Raw genomic sequence first — 12,387 nt, forward strand, 5'->3', positions numbered from 1 at the left:
TGATTTGGTGAATATACTTTATTTTTCATAAAAAATATAATTGTACAATGCTCTTCTAAGAAAAACATCCTTCATTGCCCCCAAATACCATGTGGTTTAATTAGCTCTCATCTTTAAAAAACAAAATATATATTTTAATATTTGTAACAACATGCAGCTGATTTCTGTAAAATATATTTATTTTTGTTAATTTTACTTGCCTTTAACTAAAAGTGAAGCCCAGTTTAAATCTGTATTTTTTATAACCAGCCAAAGCAAACCCATCACAGTTCAAAGATGGTAAATTCTAGATGGTGATGCTAAGCACTGTCCACAAGGCAAACAGTCACAGGGACGGCTGCTATAAGGTTCTGATTCAGGTATCACAAAAGATTTTAGATAAGATAGAAAACAATTAAGAACTTCAGTTACAGCCTAAAAGTTGACCAGACCAGATCAATTCCATATTGCATCGGTTGCTCCAATCTGTGGGCAGTGGGTTCTCAAATGATCGAGTCGGATTGGTGTGAATTCACAATTATATTTTTCCTTAATCTCTGAGATCAAAAGAAAAAGGGGACAGGCTCTGCTGAGGGAGGCACAGGCCTCTTCCTGCCCTGGATGATGATGGCCCAGGGCTCTGGCCTCTCAGGCTGCTGTCCTCCGGGAAGGAAGTGCAGTTAGTCTGCAGGGCCACTAGATGGGGATGGAGATGGAGATGCTGTTGGATCAGGACCAGAGACTGATCCCAGGCTCTGAGGGAGAGGGGCCAGCAGAGTTCCCAGAGCACTCACCACCAAGGGCCATTCATTCTCTTGGCTTGATTACTCCAGAACACTAAAGCCATCTAGGCACACGAACAGACTCAAAGTGCAATGAAATCTCACTCCACAGTCCATCTCCTCTACTTGGGGCTGACGCTGCAATTACAACCAGAACCTGCAGAATCTTCAAGCACAACGCAGACATGCCACTGAGGAGCCACATTCATCATGGAATGTTTGCTTTGAAAACAACTTAGAGAATTCAAAAGGTACTGCACAAAGCAACATAAAATCATGGGCTGTTCTGCAAAGTAAAAAGAATATGACTGAGTAGACCAGCTGGAGAACACACCCATTACAGTCTGAACACCATATTTAAAAACACTTAAATTCTGAAGGGCCTGAATATCAACAATCCTTTGTCTACATTTATGGTCCTAAGAAGACATTAAATATCCTTAAATGTCCATTTTTCTTAAGCACAGAGAACCCAGCAAGTTGGGCTAGTGGTCTGTCAGTGGTCATACACACCTAAGTTTGAAGCTTGAGCTCAAGGAATCTTTAGGCTAAGGGGAAGCATTTGTTTAAATGCCTGCCAAAAGATCCATCTCATGTTCCACCTCACAGACAACCTGCCAGGCATGTCTGAGCCATGGCTTGCAGGCTGCACATGCCTCAGAATAGCTAGGAAAGGTGTCCCAGCACAAAACTGTAAACTCACTTAAAACATTCAGTTCTCAGGCTTCAAGTCACAATGTCAAAGGTTGGACATGCCTGAAGACTATGATACCTCCTCCTCAACTGCCAGTCTGTGGCAAACACTTCTTTTTTGGAAGCCGAGTTCCTGCCTCATCAGTGTGAGGACCAATTCTAGTTTAGCAGCAACAGAGAACAGGGCATCTGACCGAAGTAGCAAGAGTGAAGAAGTAGAGTCCTCATCTCTCGGTATCCGACTGTGGGCGCTGCCCTCGACCCTCACTCCAGGCCATGGAAGTGCGGCTGTGACAGAGCCACCTGCCCTCCACACACCCGCCAGGCCCCACGCTGCACAGTGGAGGCACAGGCTGAAGTGGGGACCAGCACACAGTCGCTTCCTTCCGGCTGAGAACACATTCCTAAGGACACTCATGTCAGGAGGAGACTGAGCATTCTGCCAGCTGCAGCAGCCGTTAGCGTTGCCAGCAGTATGCCCGTGCTCTGGACAGGACACAGACACTCAGTCTCAGCAGCTAGGTGCATTCTGTGCTCTTCAGAAAAATATCCCATGCCATAGTTGAGTACACAAGCAAATGTGTGTCAACATTCACTCCTGTCTACCCATGTACATGTAGACATACAACAGAAACACATGTGCACACGCCTACTGCAGGCTAAGATAATGAATGCTACTGAAAGGTTACTTTTCACCTAAAAATAAAACATGGCTAATTCTCCAAGCATGGATTTGGCCCACGCCAACTTTCATAAACACAGTCTGAGGAAACAGCACAAAGAGGCTGTCTGGGGCTTTCTTGTTGCATTTCTTATGAACATTCTTTAAAACAGGCATTTCACTATGGATTATAAAAATAGAAATGTATATATCTGTTAATATGAACTCACAGCTTATGCTGGAATGGCTCACAGACGGTCAAACATTACTCAAGTAAATAGAAAGGAGTAACATTGGGTCCATAAAGGCTGAGAACCACAGGAAACAACACAGCCTATTTGGTTTTTGTAGGTGATTAAAAACATGAAGAGAAGTGACAACTCAACACACACGCAAACACACACACAGCTCACATAGGAAAATATAAATTAACCAGAGAAGCCATACGGCTAAGGTGCAAACATGCGCTTTTCATCCCCTTTCCTCTACTCCCGTGGTTTCAGGCATTGTAACTTGTTGACCAGCATGGAGAGCAATACAGAGCAGGTCTGAATGTTGGCAAGTCTTCTAGGTGTGGAAAATTAAAGCAAAGGCCTTTGTGATGTCTGATCACACATTTTGGTAGAAACTTCGGATTTACAGATATGCCTACTGAGCAGTAAGCGGTAGGTAAATGGAGCCAAGAAGCAAAGTCCTGGCCGTTTGTCTTCCATAGACATTAGACCATTGGTTTTGATCACTGGCTGCATTTTACATGCTCTTCACCCTGGAGAGAAAACAAATGCACCAACATAAGAATGCTGTTAGTCAATGAAATTTGACGAATCAGTTTTTAAACTCACGGATTTGGTTATTCCTTTATTCTTGTGTGTGAGTGAGGCACATGTGTGAGGCCACAGCACACACGTGGAGGTCAGGGGCCACGTCTTCCTTACACCATCTGAGACAGGAGCTGTTGTTTTTCAACTGTGTACACAGAACTGCCGCCCTCTGAGCCTCAGGAGACTCTCCTATCTCCACTTCCCATCTGGCTATGGAAGTGCTGGGATCGCAGACCATACTACGGTGCCCGGCTTCCTGATTCTGGGAACCAAACTCAGGTCCTCAAGCTTTCATAGAAGATTTTACTCACGGAAGCATCTTGCCAGCCCATCATAAACAGTCCTGGTTTTTTGAGACAGGATTTTATGTATAGCCCAGGTTGTCTCAATCACTCTAAGTAACAGAGGATAACCTTGAACCCCACTTGTCAAGTAATGGAACTACAGGTGGGTTACCCCCATACCCAGCTAAAATTCTTGACTTTTTCTTCAGGTTAATATATAGGAAGGCATCTGTTGATGTTGTTGTTACTGTTTGATTTGTTATGAGACAAGATCTTGCTCCATCCCAGATGACCTGGAACTATGTAGCTATGATGGTTAGATTGACAGACTCTCAAATCACGTGGAAGAAGGGCTTGTTGGGGATTACTTTGTTCCACTAATTGATATATGAAGACCCACCTTAACTCTGGGTGGCACCATGTCTGAGGCAGGGAACTCTGGACTGCATATGTGAACAAAAGGAACTGAGCAATAACTTCATGCATCCTTCACTCTCTGCTTCTTACTGGGAATATGATGTGAGCAGCTTCCTCAAGCTCTTACCTCTGACTTCCTCACCATGATAGACTGACTGTACTTTGAACTGAAAGCTAAAATAAACTGCTATAGAATAATTCTCTGTATGCTGTGAAAATGCTTTACTCTCATCTGTTAATAAAAAGCTGATTGGCCAATGGGTAGGAGGATTTTTGGGGCAGAGAGAATGCTGGGGAAATAAAAGAACAGAGTCAAAGGAGTAGTCAGCCAGATGGAAAGGAAGCAGGACATGCAGGAAAGATAAATGCCATGAGCCTTGGGGCAGCACATAGATTAAAGAAGAGGGTTAATTTAAGTTGCAAGAGCTAGTTGGTAATAAGCCTGAACTATCGGCCAGGCATTTATAATGAATAAGTCTCTGAGTGGTTATCTGGGAGCAATCGCTGAGACACAGAAAAACTCTGCCTACAATAAACTCTTTCCCAGTTGCTTTTGTCAAGGTACTTTATTATAGCAACAGGAAAAGAGACTAAGACAGTAGCCCAGGCTGACCTCAAAATCATAGTCATCTTTTTGTCTCAGCCTCCTCAGCGATCAGTTGACAAGTGTGAGTCATGTGTTCAGCTAATAAGACTTTTTAAAAATTATAAATATATAGAAAATTAGTTAATTTGGTTATTTTCACTAGTTTAACTTAGATGAAGGTCCAATGTTATCTATTAAGAGTTATTAAAAACCTAATTCCTTTAATTTCATAACTCTTTTTGAGATAGGGTCTCATGTAGCCTGGGTTGGCCTCAAACTCAGTAAGTACCTAAGGATGATCTTGAACTCCTGACAGTCTTGCCTACACCTCACTGGGCACTCAGTGTGGCAACATTTACTTATAACTATTTCAAGTCCTCCCAGATAATAAGAACAAAGAAGAAAGCGCCTGACATTTTCATCCTCCACCTCCTGGGTGGCAGATTACACACCAGAACCCCTGACATCCATTCTAAGATCTTCACTCTCTTCAACCAACCAGCATGTGCAAGACATGAGCCTCTGTGCCCTGTGAGCCTTTGTGTCCTGTGAGCCTGTGTTATGTCATAAAGGAAATTGAGCTCATTATGCCCCCAGCCAAAGGCACCATAATATTCTTAGATGAAATGGGTAAAATTTCCCAGCCTAGATTTAAGAATGGAATCTTTTGGTATGATGCCAAAAACATGAGCAAGAGAAGATAAAAGAAGCTAACTAGACTTCATCAGAGCTAAATCTTTGTGTATCCAAGGACACTATCAGGAAAGTGAAAATACAGCTGAGCAAGCAGGAGAGAAGCTTGAAAGCCATACACCAACTGCACACCTAGTGCCCAGAGCAGAGGGAGCTCTTAAAACTCCACAGCAGGGTATGGGAACACATCCATATCCTAGCTCACTGGAAGCGGAGGGAGGAGGATCACTGAGTTCCAGCCAGCTTGGGCTGGATAGTGAGACCCTGCTTCAAAAAACATAAACAGGACAATACAAAAAAGCCTCAACAACAAAACAAAACCCTAACTGAAACACTGGCAAGCTTAAACATGTCTCCAAAAGGCATATACAAATGGCCAAGAACCAGAGAACACAAGAACAAAACACAGAACCAATATTCATTAAGGAAATGTACAATGAGGGGACAGTGAGATGGCTCAGTGGTTAAAAGTGCTTTCTATACAATCCTGGTGACTTGAGTTTGATTCCCAGAACTGACATAAAGGCAGAAGGAGAGAACAGACTCCACAAAATTGTCCTCTGAGCTCCACACATGCTCTGTGCACATGCACACACCTCTTCATGCACACACGGTAATAAACACACTGATATACTACTTCATGCTTACTAGAGGGCTATAGTTTAAAAACAAACAGCCTGGACACTGGGCATGGTGGCACAGCCCTGTAACCTTGTCACTTGGGAGGGGAGGCAGAGGCAGAAGGAAGTAAGTTTAAGGCCAGTATGGTAAACATGAGTTCTAGGCCATTTGGGGTTATATAGCAAGACTCTGGTGCCCAACTGTCTCTGTCAGTCTAGATTTTTGGAAGTTGCTTATAATGCAGTTCCTGTTTACTTAGGTAATATTATATCCTTCTGGGGTCTTTGATGTAGTTGAACACTAGATAGTTATAATTTCCCTTGGTTATGATAAAAGATAAATTAGATATAAAACTTTAGACTCACAAATATAGGATAGAATATTTTCTTTAATTTTGCCAAATACAAATAGACTAGATATTGTAAATGTAATTCTTGCTTGATAACTGTTTGTTATATGTAATTTTACTATGTTAAAGTTAAAACGTTCCTTTTTAATTAAACAGAAAAGGGGAAATGCTGTGGAATAATGCTGTTGTACACTGGTTTAATAAAATGCTGATTGCCCAGTAGCCAGGCAGGAAGTATGGGTGGGATAAGCAGACAAGGAGAATTCTGGGAAGAGGAAGACTGAGTCAGGAGACACCAGCCTGCCATCCAAGGAGCAGCATGTAATGGCACACAGGTAAAGCCATGGAACATGTGGCGACATATAGATGAACAGATATGGGCTGAGTTTAAGTGTAAGAGCTAGTCAGTAGTAAGCCTGAGCTAATGGCCGAGCAGTTTAATTAATAGAAGCCTCTGTGTGTTTACTTGGGGGACTCAAGTGGGAGAGATTTGTCCCGACTGCTGGCAGGCTGGGACACAGAAAATCTTTCTACTACAAGACTCCTGTCTTTAAAATAAAATAAAATAAAACAATAATCCCAGCACTCATGAGGCAGAGGCAGGTGAATCTGAGTTTGAGGCGGTCTACAGAGCGAATTCCAGGACAGCCACGGCTACATAGAGAAGCCCTGTCTTGAAAAACCAATAAATAAATTAATTAATTAAAAATAAATAAAACAAAACCCAAAATAGGGCTGCCACAGTGGCTCATGCCTGTAATCCTGGCTGCCAAACAGGCTGAGGCAGAAGGTTAACGGAGCCCTGGAATTCAGTCAGTACCAGGTAACCCAGTGAGATCTCATCTCTCACAAAATAAAATAAAGATAGAAATAACAAATATTTGTAGAGAGCTCTGTTGGGGGGAATTTAACATACTTTGGCCATCATAAAAAAGAGTTTGGCAGTTCTTAAAAAAAAATTTGAACAGAGTTCCATGTGGCCTAGCAGTTTGAGTCCAGGTATATATTCAAAACAGCTAAGCACGCACGCTGTGGTGGCACACACCTGTCATCCCAGCACTTTGGGAGGTGAAGGCAGGAAGATGAGGATTCAGGTTCTCCAACCCTACAGTGAGCTACAACACCCCCACCCAAACAAGTCAAGCCCATACACAAATACTTGTATACACATGTTCATAGCAGCAGTGGTGATGGTATCCCAGAAGCCAGCAGGCAGAAACAAATGCCTATTCATGGATAGATGGATAAACAAACGGTGGCTGTGCATCTATAAAATAATGGACCATAAGAAGGAATGGAGTTCTGATACATGGTATAACATGAATCAACCATGAAAAGATTAGGCTAGGTTAAAGAAGTCAGATGCCTTAGATACTAAACGATGCCATTTATACAAAATATCTACAATGGATTAATCCACTGGGACCTCAAGTCCATGGTTGCAAAGGGTTGTTTTATGGTCTAGGGTTCTCTTTTATGGTGGTCACATATTTGTAGTTAGAGATGACAGTTGTGTAACGTTGTAACTATACAATGCCTCTGCTTGACATTTTAAAATGATAGATTTTTTTTGAAGTTGTTCATTTCATGTTACATGAATTTCACCTCAACAAATATAAAAACACTGTGGGCTGGGCATGTAGAGAACTTACCTTCCATTTCTGAAGCCACGGGTTCAATTCCCCAGCACTGTAAAAGAAGAAAAACACCCTCAGTTACAACTTACTGTAGCAAGAGCCTGCACTTGTGAGACTAGCTTCTAAAGTTACACTTGAGAGCCCAGGGCCTCACCCAGCCACTTTGCTATTTCTCCTCATTTCCCTGTTTTGGTTTTTGTCCTGGGACCGATCCTGGGCCTAGATCGGTGGTTTTCAACCTGTGGGTCGAGACTCCTTTAACAAACCTCTATCTCCAAACATATTTACATTACAATTCACCTTTATTTTTCTGTTTTTGACTGCTGGGATTAAAAGCATGTGCCACTACCACCCAGCTTACAATTCATAACAGTAGCAAAATTACAGTTCTGAAGCAGCAATAAAAAATAATTTTATGACTGGGGACCACCATAACATGAGGAACTGCATTAGAATCACAACATTAGGAAGGTTGAGAACCACTGGCCTAGAGCATGCTAACTCTTAACACACAGCCACCTAAAAATACAGTTCTTTAGCACTACTACTGGAGGAAATGTCCAAGTTAAATGTTAAAGTACCTCTTAAGCTGTGAGTAATAACGCATTAAAGAAAGTGGCATTAACTACACTCCGGGCCATTTAAATTACGGACTGTCTACCATACAGTCATCACTGGCTGGGTTGTTCTGTCTTTTGACATGAGGTCTTTCTATGAAGCCCACGCTGGCCTCCAACTTGCAGTTTCCCTAAGTGATGGCAGAGCAGGTATACACCAACCACACTCAGCCTTAGCTGGCTTTCATTTCAGGGTTTAGGCTCCTCTGCCACAACACTTGCTGATTAGTGTTTCTAAAATGACATTAGTGCTTCACTTTATTTCTAGTCACATGGCTTAGTGGTTGACACACACACTCCACCTTGAGATGCTTGCTTAACAGGAATGCTCCTGTAGTTGGTACTCACACAAATTGGTGTTAGCCTCTGTCTTCCCAGCTTTGGGATGCCTGCTTGAGTTCTGCTGAGCCTTGTTCTGCTCCTCTCCAGTGAGTAGGGCCCTTATTTCAGAAGGGATTTTCCCTTGGTCCATTGCCATGCACCATTGCTTGTACTGAAATATTTAATACAGTTAAGTAAGACACTAAGTCAGAGTTCAGGCAGCACGTGTAGAAATCCTAGACACAAGAGCTCCCCTGAGGGCTTGGCTGTAGCTCACTGCTAGAGCACTTGCTGAGTATGCAAGAGGCCTTGGGTTTGATACCCAGTACTGGGTGTGGGGAGACTTGTAGTGATTTCCTTTCTCTAGTAAATATTCACTAAGTAACTACCAGTAGTAGCTGTACACATTACTATTACATGTATGAGAACACACACATTCTACCACAGTGTACACTATGGACTTCGGGGGTATACAAAGTGAAGCAAATCAAAGATTCTGCCTTCAGGCAACTTAGATTGTAGAAGCTAAAATAATCATTATTAATAATGACATAGATCAAATTCAGCATAAAAATCAATAGCAATGTATTACAAAAATAAACTGAATAGCATCATCTAGAGCATACTTACTTTCCTCTCTTAATGTCCTTATTACTTCTTTGCTTTTGTGCATGGGTATGTGTGCACACATGCGTGTGTGCATGTCTCGCTCGCTGCACACGAGTTTGTGTAGAGACTAGCAGTTGATGCTGGGTGTCTCCCTGAATCACCCCCCTCTTCCTTTTCCCTGACCTGGGAGCTCACTGATTGGCTAGATTGCTGGCCGGCTGGCTCCAGGGGCCCTCGTCTCCCCTGCCCCAGTACAGTGTGTGCCACTGTGCCTGCTATGTGGGTTCTGGGATTGAACTCAGGCCTTCATGCTTGCATGGCAAGTGACTCACCCAGTCATCTCCTCAGTGCCCTTTAAAATTGTACTCATTACTACTGTGTGTGAGCTTACATGCCACAGCATTTATGTGAAGGTCAGAGGACAATCTGGTGAGCTGGCTCTCATCTTGAGGCTCAAACTACTCAGGCTGACAGGCTTGTGTGGTAAGCGCTTTACTCCCTGAGCCATCTTGACCCCTCCCTCTTTTTAAATTCTTGGGGCTTGTATCAGTTGCACGTGTGGAAGTCACATAAGACAGCCTAGGTGTCCGTCCTCTTCCCCCTTAAGACAGGGGTCACTTGCCATTTGCTGCTGCATAGGCCAGCCTGGCTGGCCCCTGAGCCTCTGGAGACTGTTGTTTCTGTCCTTCATCTTGCCAAGGAGCACAGGACTACAGATGTGCACTACCATCCATCCTGCTTTATGTGGGTCCTGAGGATCAGCCCTCAGGATCCTGCTCACTTAGTCATCTCCTCAGCCCTGCATGTTTTCTTTTTAAACACAGTCTATTCATAGAGTCCAGAGGCTGGCCTTGAACTCCTGATCCCCCAGGCATGTACCACACACCCAGCTTCATTACTTTCTGAAAAGCCAGCTTTGCAATAGTCATGGTAGTAACATCTCCTCTCTCACCTGTTACCGCATCCCTGAGTTCACTGTCAAAGGGTTTTAATTATTTTTCTACTCTCACATTTCTATGATTGCAATAAACTCTGAATGTAAAGTAAATAAATTCATGGGAACACAAGTGGCAACCTCCCTGCAGAATTATGGACTATTATGTGGCTTTTCCCACTTAGCAATACATCATGAGCATCCCTCCCCATCAGTAAATACATATGTGCACTGTGATTTTAGGGGACGGGTCCTCAGTACCCCAGGTACTAGTGTCTTGCCTCAGCCTTCTAAGTGCTTCCCCAAACTTGGCTGCATTTTGATCGCCCCACACTGGTCACAAGTAGTCTCATGTAGGAATACAGTGTGATTTATAGCTAAAGAATCTGCTAGTGCTCTTTAGTCTTTATTTGGGGGTGGGTTAAGACAGGGTCTCATGTATCCTACATTGGTTTCCAACTCATTAGATAGCTGGAAATGACCTTGAACTTCTGATCTTCCTGCCTCCTCCACCTCCTGAGTGAGGACTACGGCTTGTGTCACCACACCCATTTCATGCAGTGCTGGCACCCAGCGCACAGCCTCCTGCATGCTAGATAAGCACTCTACCAGCTAAGATGCATCCCCATTGTTTTTAACTCTCATCCCACTTACTACAGTGCCATGAGCTGCATGTGGAAGTCAGAAGAAACTTGCAGGCACTGGTTCTCTCCAGCCACCGAGCGGGCTAGTGGGGGTTGAATGAAGGTCATTAATCTTGGTGGCAAGCACCTTTACCTGCTGAGCCATCCTATCAGCCCTTTGTACAGTGTTTTTTTTTTTTTTCCTTTTCTCTTTTTAAAAATGGGATCCTTGTTTTTTTACCTTTTATTTTTTTTCAATTTGGGGAGAGCTACAGCTCTTTTTTAAAAGTTTATGTAATTTATGAGTACTTTGTCTGCATATATGCCTACACACCAGGAGAGCGCATTGGATCCCATCAAAGATGGTTGTGAGCCACCGTATGGTTGCTGGGAATTGTACCCAGGACCTTTGGAAGAGCAGCCAGTGCTCTTGACTACAGAGCCATCACTCCAGTCCCAAATGTTTTTCTATCATAAACAATACCTTAATGTTCCCTCCAGCACTCTATTAAAAAAATACCCATTTTCCTACAATGTGGCATAAAAGACTGGCATTCTTTCTGGCGTTTGCCAGTTGGACAGGTGAAGACGTATAACTGCTGTTTTACTGTGTGCCCCACAGACAGCCGAGTTAGGAGGGGTGTTGGTCTTGCTGCTGAAAGACTTTACCATTTCCAGTTCCTCTCGAAGTGCACATATGGCTCTTTCCCGACTGGACACCAACTCCTCCAAGTACTGGTACCTCAGCTTTTTCCTGGCCCGGCATTCTCTTGCACTCTGTCGGCTCCGCTCAAGTTTTGCTTTCAAGTCAATTTTGGCTGGCTTCCGCCCTCGTTTACCAGGCTTTTTCACCTTGCCTCCAACCACCTTCAGCAAGAGAAAGGAGACATCAGCTTTTCCTCTTAGTTTTCTTTATAAAAAAGCAACTATGTACATGCTGTATACATAATAAATAAATAAATCTTTTTTTAAAAAAAGCAACTATGGATGCCTACTAGCAAAGAGAATGTTTATAAACAATAAGGAAGTGAAGCCTACAGAACCAAGAAAGCATGATCCTGTCTCACAACCTTTCTGGGGCCCTGCTTTTTTCATACTTTTGATATCAGGAATGTGAGGTAAGGTTCATCAATAATAATCAAGTTTAAGTAGTTTAACAATCAATTCCATGAGCCATATGAAGATGGATATTTTAGAATTTTTTAATGTTTTTAAATTATGTGTGGTCGGATGGTGCATGTGAGAGCGGTTACCTGTAGAGACCAGAAGAGGGTGTTGGGTCCCTGCAGAAGGAGTCCCGTGCACTCTGACACAAATGCTGGGCTCTGAACTCACTTCCTGTGCCAGGAGAGCAGTACCTGCTCTTAACCAGTGAGTCATCTCAGTCATGTTTATTGGCTTGAGAAAACTAAAGTAAGCAAAAACTTCAAAATCTGGGGCTGGAGACATGGTTCAGAGGTTAAGAGCATTTGTTGCTCTTGTGGAGGATTCAGGTTTGATTCCCAGCATGCACATGGTTGCTCACAACCATCTGTAACTCCAGTTCCAGGGGATCTGACATCCTTTTCTGGCCTCCTCTATTACCAAGTATGCATGTGGTACACAGACATACATGCAGGTAAAACACTTATACACATAATGAAATAAAACTTTTAATTTAAAAAATAAAAAAAATTAAGTTTATCATATGTCTTTTAAAGTTTTCTGTGTATGGGTGTTTTGCCTGCATAGTTTGTATAGCACATGTATGCCTGGTGTCT

General features: G+C 42.9%; 1 protein-coding gene across 1 annotated transcript in view; it reads right to left on the reverse strand.

The window, feature by feature from the left end:
* Nucleotides 1–12,387, reverse strand: part of Crebl2 (cAMP responsive element binding protein like 2) — a 29,552-nt gene continuing 17,165 nt past the window's right edge. Inside the window, exons 2-5 of the mRNA XM_028894474.2 lie at nt 11,297–11,494; nt 8,489–8,633; nt 7,539–7,575; nt 1–2,881 (exon numbers count right to left, since the gene is read on the reverse strand). Of these exons, the coding sequence (XP_028750307.1) occupies nt 7,562–7,575; nt 8,489–8,633; nt 11,297–11,494 (357 nt within the window). The 3' untranslated portion in view covers nt 1–2,881; nt 7,539–7,561. The remainder of the gene's footprint in view (nt 2,882–7,538; nt 7,576–8,488; nt 8,634–11,296; nt 11,495–12,387) is intronic.

The sequence above is a fragment of the Peromyscus leucopus genome, chromosome 3, assembly GCF_004664715.2.
Source record: "Peromyscus leucopus breed LL Stock chromosome 3, UCI_PerLeu_2.1, whole genome shotgun sequence".
Classification (NCBI taxonomy): domain Eukaryota; kingdom Metazoa; phylum Chordata; class Mammalia; order Rodentia; family Cricetidae; genus Peromyscus; species Peromyscus leucopus.